Below are 16337 nucleotides of genomic sequence, written 5' to 3' on the forward strand. Positions count from 1 at the left end.
AGCAGAGATAATTCTTCACGAAGATAATTAGGAATAAAATTCCAAAGGGATGGCGCAGTCACTGCAAAGTTATTGGATCTTATAGAATCGCGCTAAGCGCCAGCGAGTGTTATAATTTTTAGGTGCACGCATTTAAGCCAAGGGAAACCAGTCCTCGATACCTGCGTCCAACTTGTGTGCGCATCTGGCATATTCTATTTCAGTTCGCATAAATTTCAGGAATGGCCATGATCAGCCCGTACTCCTCCTGTGGCCACATCCCCTTTTCAGATTTACGCACTACAACTGATACGCAGTGCTTTTTAGAATACACCTACCAAATTGACCGATAAAGCTTGTTAAACAATTAAATGGTGTACACAAAGGTCAAAATCCAAAAGGTCAAAATCCAAACCTTCTCAGGAGCACGCTACAGGGCTTCAAAGAAGGTTTGGATAGGTACCTGGAAGACAAAGGGATTGAGGGGTACAGATAGGAGTAGAGGTAGGTTGTAGGGATAGGATTAGAGGATTAGAGGCAGTTACAAAATTAGTCAGGGACACTGTTCAGGCAATTAGGCCTGATGGGCCGCTGGGCAAGATGGACCTTTATAAAATTGCGGCTTTGGGAAAGGTAGGCGCCAAAAATGTAGGCCAGGGTTTCCAAGGCCTACATTTCTGGTGCCTACTTTTCACGTGAATTAGACTTTACAACTCCTAAGGAGACTTCCGGCAGTAGACACGCCTAAAGTGGCTTTAAGTGTCGTAAAGCACCTGCGTAGGCGGAATGCAGGGGCCTACATTTTTGGCTTTAAATTGGATTTTGACATTTTTTTTAAACAGCATTTTCAACTTAAGTTAGGCACTGGTAGTACAAGGTGCCGTTTATAGACTATGGGCCTCATTGGCTGTGAATAATGTAATGTAATGTAATGTAATGTAATTTATTTCTTATATACCGCTACATCCGTTAGGTTCTAAGCGGTTTACAGAAAATATACATTAAGATTAAAAATAAGAAAGGTACTTGAAAAATTCCCTTACTGTCCCGAAGGCTCACAATCTAACTAAAGTACCTGGAGGGTAATAGAGAAGTGAAAAGTAGAGTTAGAGGAAAAATAAAAATAAAATAAACATTTTAACAAGACAGCATTGATCTAAATACTTTGCATGCAAAATATAAAGCGCCACATACAGAATTTGGGGGTTAGTGCGTAACGATGGCATTTATATGTAGAGGTCTGTCAAATGGGCTGGCAATACATGGAAGTGGAGCATACAAAATCATCACTTCCATGTGAAAACTGCTCTCATAGCGCTCATTTTTCCACATCTAGATCTGTCAAATGGCCGTCCTGCAGGTCTTTATACATATTTTACAAAAGGCTCTGTCTTTGGCAGAGGTTTTTGTAAAATACCTCTGAAACTAAACACATACTGACATACACATCTGAATTGCGTTTTTGTTTTCATTTCATGTACGTTCACTTCTGATTCGCATAGGATGTTTAGATAATACGAGATCTAAGTAATGCCCCTTTAATCAAGCCGCATTAAGTTGTGTTTTTTTTTTATTGCTGGCCGCTGCGGTAAAAGCTCCATTGCTCAATGGAATTCCATTGTTGGAGCTTTTACTGCAGCGGCTGGCGATATAAAACCCTAACACGGCCTACATAAAATAAGAAATTCCAATCATAATATTTTATATAAGTTGGTCTTATAACCTCAAATCTGACCACATAAATTTCATGGCAATAATTAGCTACTGCATTAAATATCTTCTAGTCAAAAAACATATGGAAAAAGAGTTATTATGGCTGACATTTACCTATACATTTTCCATTTCTTGTCGCATAACCCTCACGACAAGCTTCTCTACTATTCCTTTTAGTCCTGGAGAGAGGTGATCTGCCGTTTCTATACTCTGAATAGGAGCTGTACAGATTGGAGCGACTGGAAAACTGTTGGAGTTGGTAGTAGTCATTCCTAGGGGGATTCTGCGCAAGGCTATAGCTATTAGATGAATATGTGCCGTAATTGGGCAACCTCTCCAGTCCAGCACAAGACTTCCCATCGCCTAATAAATGTTGACCTGGTGGACAGATACACTTGAAACTGCCAGGAGTGTTGGCACATTGATAGGCACAAGGTTTGGGCACCTGTTCACATTCGTTTATATCTGTTCATGTCCCAGGACAACACACCATGGAAAGGAGAAAAAAAGAAAACACACAACACAAAGAATAAATCAGTCTAAGAAACAAACTGTAGAAGAAGGCGAAGAACCAGAAACCAGACAGCCAAGAAAATGTACATCGCCAGTGTTACTTTGCTCTAATCTCACTCTTCACATATGATCTACATATCTTACAAAGAAGCTCACTGGCCTTTCATTAGCGTATTAAATTATTTTAATTGACAGAAAACATCCTTGATGTTGCTAATATTCACAAGACCATTTAGAAAGAAAACATTGTTAAGTAGTAACAATTTGGGTTTTTTTCCAATTGACGTGGTATGAAAATGTCTTTTATGCTAGTACAGAGACAGAATCCATTTTGCACTTGCAGATGGCTGGAATAGTGAAGACGATGGAGTATCGACAGTGCTAGTCTATGCAACCTGTGGTAGTCGTACAAGATAAGCTACAGATTCCTCTACTGAACTGAAGGCTATGATCTTGTCTCGCAGTATGTCAGGACAGGGGACAGATATCTTTATCAATGCATACTTTGGGCTAGACTCACTAGGCAAGCCAATCGTGTACCGATCGGTTTGCGACCCGATTGTTCTCAGACCCGATCAGCACCTGATCCGTTCCGCGCATGCAAATGAGGGAAATGGCATGCAAATTTTGGAACTACAGCAAAACCCCCCTGAGAAAAAACAATGGCCAATCAGGGACTTCCTATCTCTTTGATAAATTTCTCCGACTCCCTTCCTGCCTTGTTGTATCTCTGATATGCCTCTGGATATACCTGACTACTCTTGACTCGCTAATGTAATTTGAAAGTCTTTTCTGTAACATTGCTGTCTCTGTACAGTCTCTTCCTCTGTAAACCGCTCTGAACTGCTGTGGTATTGCGGTATACAAAAATAAAGTTATTATTATTATTATGTAACAGATTAGAGGTGCCATAATCTCGATTCATTACATTACATTAGTGATTTCTATTCCGCTTGTGCCTTGCGGTTCTAAGCGGATTACATTAGAAGATGGCTGGTCATTTCCAGGCGATGACAATACAATTCTTTACATAACTTTACAAAACTTTACGTGGAGTTATTTTGCATTACTTTACATAATCTTTCAAGTATTTGCATAACTTACATTACATTATTTTACATAGCATAACTTTATATTACAGACAAGCTAGAATCTGTTTTTAAGTTGTTATATCTGACGTTTTGAGATATTTGGAGGAGACAGTGTTTCCAGATATGAATTGACTTATCGTCCATTGCGACTAGATTAGATGTTGCCTGTGGAGAGGAATTGCAGGAGGTTGCGAAGGGTGAGAGGATGATGGTAGATTATATTGTTGGGATGTGTTTTTTGAATAGAATGGTTTTGTATCTTTTCAAAACGCTTTATAGTCAGTAGTTGTGATCAGCAACTTGGATATGGTGGGGTCAATTTTTGTGGCCTGTGTAGCAAGTAGGTTGTCATATAGTTTTTTGCGTCTTGTGCCTTTGAGTGGGGGGTAGGTGAATGGGATGTTAAGTGTACCCCTTTGTGGCAACTTAATTTAGGTCCATCTTAGAGAACTACCACCAAAGTTTGGACCTGAGGCAAATAAGGGATAAGATCACAAGGAGCAGTAGCAGAATTGAACCAAGTTTTCCTGGTGTTTTATGATGCTCTGTTTTTGACAGATTTTTTGTTAGATGGTTTCTGCCTTTCGCTAGTCAGGTTCAGGTTTTTTCTTCTAGAAAACTCTCAGAAATGTATCAGCATATTACAAAAGTTATGAAAATAAATGTGAAATGAACTACAAAAAATTGCCCAAAAATTAGAAAAAAAAGCCACATGAACTGAAACTGAAGTATGTTCTTGATTGATTGCATCCAATGCCTTAGTAAATTTCACCTGAGGGTCCCTAACAGGGATGGCATATCTATACATGCATTCATAATGAAATGAAAAGAGCAGCAGCTAAGCACCTCAAAACAAGGCAATTTTACAGCTAGTATTCACTGATACATACCCAGACACGGTCTTCCAACTCTCTGCGATCGATAACCTCTGGGACACACACAACGGTAATTGCCACGTGTATTCTCACATATCTGGTTATATCTGCACTGGTGAGTGCCGTCCCTACATTCATTAATATCTGAAGAAATAAACAAGATAAAATTGGTCTCATGCCACTTGTGTAGAACTCAGAGTGATGTCATCAAACAGCCAAAATGTCAACAGTAACTTATATACAATTGCTTGCTTGCTTGTTTTTTCCCCAAACTTTGAGGAACTCAAAGATCCCTTCTGAAAACAGTAACAGCAATAGTTTATCCAGTCAAAATTATCCACATATGTTATCTAGTTAAATTCAGATGGCCAGAAACCCCTTAATTCTATATAAGGGGAATTGAGTTATGCGCACAAATATGTGCACGCAGCCAATTTGAGTATGCAACTTAATTGAATGAGTCAATTAGCACTAATTGGCTTCTTAACAAGCAATTATTAATGTTATTTGGATTTAATTTAAATTTAAGTTTAGTTCCAAAAGGGGGGGGAGCATGGAAATGAGAGGGTCATTTATTTACTCTTTCCAAAAATATTAGGACTAGGGAACATGCAAAGAAGCTACTAAGTAGTAAACTCTGGAATTTGTTGCCAGAGAATGTGGTAAAAGCAGTTAGCTTAGCAGGGTTTAAAAAAGGCGTCATAATTAAGATGAATTGGGAAAATCCACTGCTTATTCCCAGGATAAGCAGCATAAAATCTGTTTTATTCTTTTTCCTTACAATATAGTAGTTCTAAAATTTATTTTTGGGATGTGCAAATTGAGATTAAAGGAACAGTTTTTCACACTACAGTGTTTCGTAAAGATACTGATCACAATACCTTTTTATATTTTACAAGATCGCATCCAAGGCATTTAAAGGAAAGTTTGCCTAACTCACAATTTTTGAGGTATCACCGGATTTGCTGAGTATAAGAAGCAGGCTACAGTTTTACAAGATAAACTGATCAATAAAAGGCTATCCGGAACGATGCATTAAAAGATCTTTTACACGAGGTCTTAATAATTATAGAGATCGTCTATTGCAAGTGGATCGATTTCTCACTCCGTCAAAAATTACAAAGACTAGGGGACACTCGATGAAGTTACAGGGAAATACTATTAAAACCAATAGGAGAAAATTTTTTTTCCACTCAGAGAATAGTTAAGCTCTGGAATGTGTTGCCAGAGGATGTGGTAAGAGCAGATAGCGTAGCTGGTTTTAAGAAAGGTTTAGACAAGTTCCTGGAGGAAAAGTCCATAGTCTATTATTGAGAAAGATTTGGGGGAAGCCACTGCTTGACCTATATTAGTAGCATGGAATGTTGCTATGCCTTGGGTTTTAGCCAGATACTAGTGACCTGGATTGGCCACCGTGAGAACGGGTTACTGTGATTAATGTAGCGTGGGTCTGACCCAGTAAGGCTATTCTTATGTTCTGACTGTCCATGATGGGAGTAAAATTATGGAACTTCTTCCCTGGCATTCTGAGGACCTGTTGTGGCCATTTACAGTTTAGAAAAATGTTAAAGACCCAACTGTATGTGGAGGCTTTTCTCTGAAATTTTGTTTGTAGATATATTTAATAAGAAACTTGAACTGTGATCATTGTACTATGCTCAGGGGCCCATTTACTAAGGTGCTATCTTTAGTGGATTAAGCTATTATGTGATTGCACTGTATTGAAAGCATTTTGCATTTGTACTGTCTGTGAACTATTGTGAATGTTTCATTTGTTAACCCCTTAGTCATAGGTGGTCTAGAAATTTTAGAAATAAATAAAATAATGATAAAGGACAGATGAAAAAGTGATTACATGTTCTATACAGTACACTCAACAGGCTAGATTTTTTTTGGCAAAGCGGTGAAGAAATTCTGGCATCGCTTATCAGTACATAATTGTTTCAAAGAGAATATCTGTGTCCTACAAGTAACGGGTCGATTTCATCGACAGACCTGAGTAATAGAAGTGGGAGGGTTGGACATTGTATGATCTGCACAATTACCAGAGAAGGTACTTCATTTGTTAACCCTGGAGACATGAAAGTTATCACTCTGTGACTTGAAAGGGGTGATATATGCTGTTAAGTGTCCTTGTAGCAAGCTCTATATTGGACAAACTTCACGGATATTCTGGACCAGGATGACAGAACATAAATCCTGTTTGACATGTAAACATTCTTTTGCGGAGCTCCAATGCTGGATTATAGAACAATTAATACCATCTTCCCGTGGAGGTGGTTTGAAGAGTTTGCTAAGGCAACGAGATCAAAGATGGATCTTTAACTTGCATACCTATGAGCCTATGGACTTAAATTCTATGATAGAATGGAGGGCTTTCTTTCGATTTTTGAGTTGTCGTACCCTCTGTTCGTGTTAATGAATGATTAGTATAGTATACAAGTATGGAAACATTTTTTGAATGTATTTTGAATCACACTGACAGTCCGTGATTCAAATAGATGTCGGGTTGCGATGAGATAATCACGACTGAATATTTAATTTCCGGGATGCCCAGGAGCCATTTTGTTTAGCAGCACTTGAAGCATTATGCTCGAATGAAAGGTATATGTTCAGTTATATGGATGTTTTCCTTTTTCTTTTCTATGGAGCATTCAGTGCGCCGGCCTGCTATTGCGGGTTTGTAGAAGGTGGGGGGGGGGTTAATTTAATTGGTAATGAATGTAGGTTCTCTTCACCTTTTTCAATCATCTCCCCCCCCCCCCCCCATTATTGTGGTCTAAGGAAGATTAATAAGATTGTATATCTTTTTTGAGATATCTGATTGATGTTAAGTTTCGTCTGCATTTCCTGAGCACGATTATTCCTGTGAAAATTTTTTGAAATTTATAAAAAAAAAGGACATAGCCTAGAAAAATGAGACAGAAAATACTACCTGACTGCTGTGCTCCAAACTCCTAACAGAGAACATGGACAACAGATACTGAAGGCTTTTTGAAATTAATAGGTTTTGAAACTCTGATAAGGATAATTCCAAAATGTGGGCCCAACAATACTGAGCATAGAATCCTCAAGAAAGGCCTTGCTCGACAAAATGTGAATCGTACCATCAACTCAAATCTCTATACTCACCCATGCAGGATCCATTTTCTGATTTTGTCATTCCTTTTGGGCAGAGATCCATGCACTTAAAACCACCACGTGTATTTTTGCATTGCTGGTCAGGTCTGCATACATTCTGCCTACATTCATTCACATCTCCAAAAAAAAAAAATTAAAAATTAGTTACATTTTTTTTACCACCAGAAGCAGGAATGAATGACTGACACCGGCTCAAGTCTACAGGGGATCGAGACATACTGGCCTCGTCATCAAGTTTATTCAGTTTTAATAAAGACTTGATGTACCATCTTACAGAAACCATTAAGCTAGTTTACAGTATGCAAACAAATGGAAATCAGGAAAAGAACAGTAAAATATAGCTTGGGGATTTTGACTGCACAAGTCATTATGGTTGATAAGGATAATACTGCCATCAATGGAAGCATGAGGGTATTGTCTTTAGCACACCAAAGCTGAAATATAGTCTTTGCATAGGCCTGAATTGTCACCAGCTTCTTAGCTCTAAGACTGTGGTCTCAAACTCAAACCCTTTGCAGGGCCGCATTTTGGATTTGGAGGTACTTGGAGGGCCTCAGAAAAAATAGTTAATATCTTATTAAAAAATGACAATTTTGCATGAGGTAAAACTTTTTATAGTTTATAAATCTTTCCTTTTAGTTAAGTCTTAATAATAATATTGTCATTTATAGCTAAAAGAGACATATGATCAAGAAACTGTTTCTTTTACTTTTGTGATTATGATAAACATACCAAGAGCCCAGGGCCACAAGTTTGAGACTACTGCTCTAAGAGAAGTAGTGAGAACCAGCCCAGAGCGCTGGCGTCGGCTTCTAGAACATCAGAAGTGTAAGTGCGATGTCGGTCTGGGGCAGGGGGGAGCGGATAGTGGAGGATAGGCGTGCCGGTCATCGGGTGGGGAGTCGAAAGATAGTAATGTCAATTATCGAGTTGGGGGGGAGATAACAACGTTAGTCATTGGGGAGATAAAAGTGCTGGTCATGGTGGTGGTGGGGGAGATAGCAGTGCCGGTCATCGGAGAGGGGTGGAGATACAGTGCCGGTCATCGTGGGAGGGTGGAGGATAGCAGTGCTGGACATCGAGGTGGGGGAGATAACAGTGTTGGTCATCGGGAGGGGAGGTAAAAAGCACCATCATTGGAAGGTGGCTCAAATATAAACTGAGACCCCCATTTTTTGGCCTCAAAATCTCGGTTTATATTCAAGTATATAAGGTACTAGTAGGACTCTAATCCATTTTCCATTTGTTCTGTCATCTAATAGAGATTCAATTTTTATCTAATCAGAGTGATATTGTCTTAATAATTACTTCTTTATTATTATTTCTATAGCGCTACCAGATGCACGCACGATTATACATTAAACATGGAAAAGACGGCCCTTGCTTAAAATAGCTTACAATCTAAGTCATGACAGACACACAGGACATTAGCAACCAAACTCCAAAGGTTTTCTAGAAATAATTTTTGAATCCCTTTTTAAATTCTTCATATGTGATGTGCGGTGATAGTTCCCTTGCTTAAAACCGGTAGAGATTCCTGTTTGACCAGCTCTTATAGGTCTATTTCTTTACGTACTGAATGCAAGCGAGAAGCTTTATGCTAAGATTTGGCCCACAGATTAACGACTGAGATGCCTCGATTGGCCCTGCATCACTAATGAAATTGAGCAGCCTAGTCCCAATTTTCTATCATTTTCTGTCTCTTGTACTTCACCAACCAAAATCATTCTCCACTGAATCCATATTCACAGCCCAATTACAAATGAAGTCTCACTGAACAAAGATCCATGTTGCATACCAATACATCTTCTGCCTTTGAGTTGATAGCCTGAATCACATCCACAGTGGAAACTTCCGACAGTGTTCAGGCAGCGCTGATGGCAGGGGTTTAGCTCTTGACATTCATTGACATCTGTTGGACAACAGAAAACAATGACTTCACTTATTCTCTTCTACAAAGAAGAAATAACCTTTTCTCAAAAAAGGCATTTTGATAGATGCTCCTGTCGGCACTGTTCTTTTAAGCTACACATCATGCTCAAATATAAAGATTTCAAAGAAATCTGACTTTTTTTTTAATGGGGAACTAGAGATTGAATCAAGGGAGAGCACTGGATATGGTGTATAAAGTTTTCAGAAAAGTCTTTGATACAATTCACACAGGTGACTAAATTGTTAAGAGCCCTTAAAATGCTCGAATGGGTTAGAAATTAGTTGAGCAAAAGATGAAAAAGAGTAGTGGCAGGTGGGTTTTATTCTGAGGATAAGAGCACTGTCAGCTGTGCTACCAAAATCTGCATGCAATAAGGCAGACACCATGTAGGGTGTGGCTAACATGAGGAGGGATCTTTTGAAACATAATGTTCTAGAGTTTTGCAGCTAAAATGCATAGTTGTGAATTTGGTCTGCACAAACCCAAGGAAGCTGCATAAAGGGTAAGGGGTAAAGTACTTCTGGACATGAAAGAAGACTATCAACTGATAGTGATCATATGTGATGATCTTCAACTGGCCAGACAAACAGAAAATGTGAAGTTAAAAGTCGGAAGGATGCTAAGATGCACAGAGAAAGAAATGGCCAGCAAGACAAGGGAGGTGATAATGTCCCTGAATAAGTCTCTGGAGTGTCTTTTGGAGGACTATGTACAATCCTACATCTCGTACATATAGAAGTACAGGCTGAGTCAATCCAGAAGGCAGCTACTAAAATGATCAGTGGTCTTTGTTATAAAGCATATGGGGACAGAGTTAGAGACCTCAATATGTATAGCTTGATAGACAGACAGGAGAGGGGAGATATTATTCACTTATTTACATGCAAATAAAATTAAGGGAGAAAATGAGGGCGGGGTGGAGGAAAGGGAATGGGAGCCTAATGGTTACTGCAGTAATAATAATAATAATTTATTTTTGTATACCGCCATACCCAGGGAGTTCTAGGCGGTTCACAACAAATAGATGAGTTACATACAGTGCGATTGGAAAAAGAAGAACATAACAAGGCAATCGAAGGGTCAAACTAGTTTACATTGACAATTTAAGTGAAGGAAGGGCTAATACAGGGCACATATGGTATGTACTGTAAGAGAGTACAATTGAATTTATGAGAGGGGGAACAAAGCATATTATATGAGAGGGAGGGGGCAGGGGTCTTGGAAGGGGGGGGAGGAGGGGGAAAAAGTAAAGAAAGGTGGGCAGTGTTGAGGGGGGGAGGGGAGAGTTAAGGATTTGATCTGTTGCAAAGAAGAGTGATCAATCTGTTTTCTAATGTGGAGAGGGGGGAGCGTTAAGGCGGAAGAGGGGAACGTTAAGGATTTGGTAGACCTTGATCCTAGAGAACTGGGATCAATTCCCAGTGCAGCTCCCTGTGACCCAGGGCAAGGCACAAAAAAACAAATTGTGAGACCACTAGGGACGGAGAAAGTATCTTATATGTACAGCACAATGAATATCTGCATACAATGGAAGCAGTACATGTAAATCAATCTCATGCACATTTTTTGTGGAAATCTTGGAATCCTGAGTGGGTTGTGCCCACCCCTGGCTTAGAGTTTAAGGGAAGGTGAGTTTGAAAAGCCAAGTTTTATTGCCTTCTTAAATTCAAGGGCTCAAGATGAATTGGGGGAGTGGGGGAGAGAATTCCAGAGATTTTTAAAGACCTCTGCAACATAACTGCACACGAGACAGTTCTCTTTCAGCTGAAAGGAAGCTCTGAAACAAAGAGGCATAGGAAGAAGGTGAAAGGGATAGATTCAGGAGTAATCTGAGAAAATACTTCTTTATAGAAAGAGAGGGGATATGTTGATGTGCGGAATGGCCTCGTGGAGAAGATACTCAAATTGGATGATCTCAGTTATCCTACATAAATACAAGTCGTTAAAGCTTATAGTAGAATAATGATTCTAAAAATGTAAATATATGCCCCACCTTGACAGCTCAGTCCATCAGAAGTTCTTCGAAAACCAATTCCACATCTGACAACACAGCGATAGGAGCCAATGGTATTCTCACAGTCCTGAGCAGCACGGCAAGTGTGTCCACCCAGAACACACTCGTCAATATCTACAACACATGCCAGTCAATAACAGTCCAAGAAAAATAAGGCACTACTATGTAACGGAACAATAAAAAACCCCAAAATGAGGAGTACTACAATATAGCAAAGACAAAAAGTCTCCCCTGACCCAAAAATAGGATGAAGGGCAGAGGCAGTTGAACCAGAACAACCTACCACAAATTATTAAATGGGAATGGGAAGCCCTCAGCCTCGCAGCTTGCAGTGGGAACACGTCCCTAATGCACCAGTCTTACACCCAGAAGGGTGAAACATCCCTGGGCTGCCCATGTGTTTGAACTAGTGCACAACAAGTGCTAAAAGTGAAATGAGTATCGATGAATAATCACAAAAATACTAAGAGTTAGTTCAACTGTCTCTGCCCCCCATCCGAGGGTACAGAACGTCCAAATTCAGCCGGGCCGGCACAATCACGAGCAAGTCAAAAATAGTTATAAAGTACTTAGCTTCTCCGTGGATGTCAGGAATGAAAAATAACCAGCATGGAATGAACCCGTCCAACGGGGCTCCGTTTCGATGGAAAACCCCCTTTCCTCAGGACCCAGCTGTGTAATCTAGATGTGCTCCCAAGTAACCAGCCAAAGAATGGAAAGTCCGGTTTGAGAATTGAAAACTTACTCCCCCTTTTACAAAACCGCGCTAGCGTTTTTACTGCCGATCTTGGTGGTAACAGCTCTGACACTCATAGAATTCTTATGAGCATCGGAGCTGTTACCACCGCGGCCGGCGCTAAAATCCACGCTATGGTTTTGTAAAAGGAGGGTTGGGGGGGGGGTTAGATTGCAAAGTCCACCAGATAAAGGGGAATATTTAATGATCCCTAATATAATTTGTATTGATAGCACTGAAAAAATGCAAGCTAAATTGCCCTTAGCTATTCAGTTTTAATGTCACTAGATGGCTGGCTTACCTTGGCATGTTCTTCCATCAGCTGAGATGGTCAGACCCCTTGGGCAGGAGCAGTAATAGGTCCCCATAGCATTATGACATGTATGGGAACAAGGATTGCGGATCGCACATTCATCCTCATCTGAAGAGTTAATGGCATTGTGTCAAGTTTTCTGGAAACTTAGCTTATATGATTAATAAAAATAATGCAACTACAGAAATATGTTTGTTGTTTTGTTTAATGACCTAGTAAGTTTCTTTTAACTTCCTGTTCTCCATTACACTTTCCCCTCCCCATTCGCAGTTTCCACACTTGCGGTTTCACAAATTTGCATTTTTTGGGGGGGGGAGAAAAACCCATATTTTATCATGTTCCCGCCTCTCTCCTGTCTACCCCCCAGCATCCCGGCCTTACCTGGTGGTCTAGCAGGCTTTCGGGGCAGGAGCGATCTTCCTAAGCTCCTGCCCCGTGCAGATTGCCAATAGGAAATGGCTGCCTTGAGCTCCCGCTGTAGTCTCGAGAGACTACGGGAACTCATGGCAGTCATTTCCTATTGGCGATCTGCACGTGGTAGGAAGATCGCTCCTGCCCCGAAAGCCTGCTAGACCACCAGGTAAGGCCGGGATGCCGGGGGGAAGGTGAGAGGGAGGCGGGGGTGGGTCAGAGCCAGACGAGAAGATATTCACGGTCCGGCTCTGCCCCTGTCCCCCGCGAATACTGAGGGAGATGTGTATTTTGGCCCTGATCCTATAAAGTCCGCCTAAAGTTAGGCACGGAGATCAGCACCAATTCTATTAAACTTAGGGCCTCCTCTATCAAACTATGCTAGCAGTTTGTAGGGCGGTGAACCGCGCTGAATGGCCCGTGCTGCTCCCGACGCTCATAGAGTTCCTATGAGCGTTGGGAGCAGTGCGGGCCATTCAGCGCAACTCTCTGCACTAAAAACTGCTAGCGCAGTTTGATAGAAAAGGCCCTTAGGCGCCCATTCTAGAATCATGCTCAGCATCGCCTAAGGTGGTGCTCAGCGTCCTAACATTTAGGCATCCCCAACTCATGCCAGGGTTTTCTATACCTAAAGTTAGGTGTTGATATCAGAGCCTAACGGCACCTGATTTACAAAGAAGTGCCTAACTCAAAAACACATCCATGATCTGTCCCCTAACCACATCCACTTTTCAAATAGGCTATGTGAGCTAGGTGCCTACTTTTTATAGAATTACATTTTTTTGAGTTAGGCACCTAACTTTCAATTAAGGCCAATTGTGAGGTGCTGCTTGCCAGTGTCAGCACTAATTAACTCTATTGCTCAATTAAAGTACTTTAGGCAGACTTTATAGAATCAGGGCTTTTATGTATAATTATATACATTTTTCCAGCTATACAAACCAGGCCTAACTGCTCAAATTACCATATTTTTCACTCCATAAGACGCACTTTTTCCACCCCCAAAAAGGGGGTGCGTCTTATGGAACGAATATACCTCGGCCTCCCCCCTCCGCCCGGCAATACTCATAATAAATTATGTCTTTTAGTAGCAGTTAAGCAAAAAAATCCTTGGTGTGTTTTACAAGTTATTTTCCTGATTTGGGAGAGAAATTATACTTCACAGCTGCTAAATACAAAAAAGCCTCAATGACTCAACAGCAACCAAGTATATAGCCAATGTCAGTTCAACTAATATCCCCTCTTTTTTTTTTTTTTTTAATTCTTTATTTATATTTTGAACATATTACCAAGAATAAACTTCTTGTACAGAATATGATTAAGTCAACATAATATAAAACAAATGAAGTAACATTTATATGACAAAATTATTATTTACTCAATCAAAATTAAAGTCCCAAAATTTGAGATCCAAGATGTTCCTGAGTGAGAAACTATTTAAAAGAAATAGAAAAAATTCAAATTACAAATTAGGCGGTCAGATGAGAATGGACCAAGAGTAAATTTATACATTGAGATTTTCTTTATCCCCTTCAAGGCCCCTCCTGGAGAGAAATCCTGTCAACTGAGAGGGTTCAAAGAAAATATAATTGCAAGATTTATACTTTACAATGCATTTGCAAGGATATCGTAAAAGAAATGATGCCCCCATTACAGCGACCCCAGGCTTAAGAAGCAAAAATTCCCTCCTTCGTTTCTGAGATTCCCTTGTCACGTCCGGAAATATTTGAACCTTATATCCAAGAAATTCTTTATGTCTATTCTTAAAATAAAGCTGTAATATCCAATTTTTATCTGGTGATAAAACCACCGTAGCTAATAGGGTAGCTGGAATAGCTACTACCTCCCTCATTGAAGATTCCAATAATGATGTTATGTCCATTTGTTCACCCTGACCTTGTTGTTCTAGTGGATGCTGTTCTTCCGAATTTTTTGATGTTGGCAAATAATATATTTTAGAAAAAGGAGGAAAGGCATCGTTAGGAACATTAAGAACCTCACAAAAGTACTTTTTCAAAACTTCTTTTGCTGATAAAGAAGGAATCTTTGGGAAGTTCAAAAATCTAAGATTATTCAACCGCATATTATTTTCCATCATTTCCATCTTTCTCCTAAGGTTAAGATTGTCCTTAATCAGTGTCGTTTGGATTTGATTTACTTCACTTATCTTTTTATCTATTTTTTCCACATTATTTTTCATCGATATGTTTTCCTGTTTAAGTCCATTTATTTCATTTCTTTGTTCTAAGAATTTCTCTTCTAGTGCTTTCATTTGTGGTGACAATGTTTGTCCCAGAGTAATTACCAAGTCCCAAATAGAGTCTAGGGTAACATTCATGGGTTTAGGAACAGAGAATATACTTGCTTGCATTGTCCCAGCTTCCACAACAGTGGTAGTCCTCTCTCTCTGGAAACCTTGCTCCATTTCAAGTCCCCTCGTTGTTCTCACCGCAGTCTCGTCTTCCTCCAGTGCTTCGCCCATTTCAGCCTCCCGGGAAACGAAGTCTGCCTCCTCGGACTGACTACTCTCCCGTGGAGAGCTAGCACACTGCGGCTGAGGGGGCGGGGTTCTAGCATCGGGGCTCAGAGTTGACTCTAGCCCAGGGAAGCTTGCCGCGACCTCACTCCTTCCCGGTGATTCCAGCAGGCGACTCCCCGATGCAACTGCTGCCTCTTGGTTTAGACGCCGCAAAAAATCCTCCATGGACATCTGAAGAGGAGTCTCCGGGCGCCTCGAGGCTCCAGAAGCGCCTTTCCCTCATCAGTTTGCATTTGTCCACACTAAATTTCATTTTCCAAATGGATGCCCAGTCTTCCAATTTCTATAAGTCGTCCTGCAATTTCTCACAGTCCCCATGCAATTTGACAGCTTTGAATATTTTTGTGTCATTTGCAAATTTAATCACCTCACTTTTCATTTTTATTTCCAAATCATTACTAAGGGGTCCTAATTAGTTTGTGCTAAATACTGAGCAGCCCATTGTATACCTATAGGCTGCATGGCACTTAATGCATCTTAGTAAAAGGATCCCTAACACCCCCTCCTTTATGAAGCTGCACTAACTTTTTATCGCCGGCTGCTCCGAATTCCTATGAGCATCGGAGCAATACCGCTGCGGTCAGCGATAAAAAAGCCTAACGTGGCGTCATAAAAGGGAGCCTAAATTTGTTATTAATAGCACTGGGCCCAGTACAGATCCCTGGGACACTCTGCTATTCATCTTTCTCCATTTTGAGACATGGCCATTTAACTCTACTCTCTATGTTCTATCTTTTAACCGCTTCCCAATTCACAACAGAACATTCCCTCCTATTGCATGACTTTTTAATTTTCTCAAGAGTCTGTCAGAGGGACTTTTGTCAAACGCTTTCTGAAAATCTAGTTACACAACATTATCCAGCTCACCTTTATCCCCATGTTTATTCATGTCTTCAAACAAATGACGTAAATTGGTGATGCACAGTTTCTCTTGGCTGAATTCATGTTGACTCTCTCCTATTAAATCATGTTTGTTTATGTGTTCAGCAATTTTATTCTTTATAATAATTTCTATCATTTTGCCAGGTTTACTGGACTGTAATTTCCCAGATCACCTCTGGAACCCTTTTTAAAAATTG

General features: G+C 40.2%; 1 protein-coding gene across 2 annotated transcripts in view; it reads right to left on the reverse strand.

Annotated features, from left to right (window-relative positions):
* The window catches only part of HMCN1 (hemicentin 1), a 461110-nt gene that overhangs the window by 16756 nt on the left and 428017 nt on the right, over positions 1–16337 (reverse strand). Inside the window, exons 99-104 of one of the 2 annotated variants that reach the window (XM_033960228.1) lie at positions 12297–12416; positions 11239–11373; positions 9111–9224; positions 7304–7429; positions 4187–4315; positions 1807–2157 (exon numbers count right to left, since the gene is read on the reverse strand). In XM_033960228.1, coding sequence (XP_033816119.1) covers positions 1807–2157; positions 4187–4315; positions 7304–7429; positions 9111–9224; positions 11239–11373; positions 12297–12416 — 975 coding nt within the window. The remainder of the gene's footprint in view (positions 1–1806; positions 2158–4186; positions 4316–7303; positions 7430–9110; positions 9225–11238; positions 11374–12296; positions 12417–16337) is intronic. The other variant, XM_033960229.1, reaches the window with a different exon arrangement.

This window comes from Geotrypetes seraphini, chromosome 10 (assembly GCF_902459505.1).
Source record: "Geotrypetes seraphini chromosome 10, aGeoSer1.1, whole genome shotgun sequence".
Taxonomy (NCBI): Eukaryota; Metazoa; Chordata; class Amphibia; order Gymnophiona; family Dermophiidae; genus Geotrypetes; species Geotrypetes seraphini.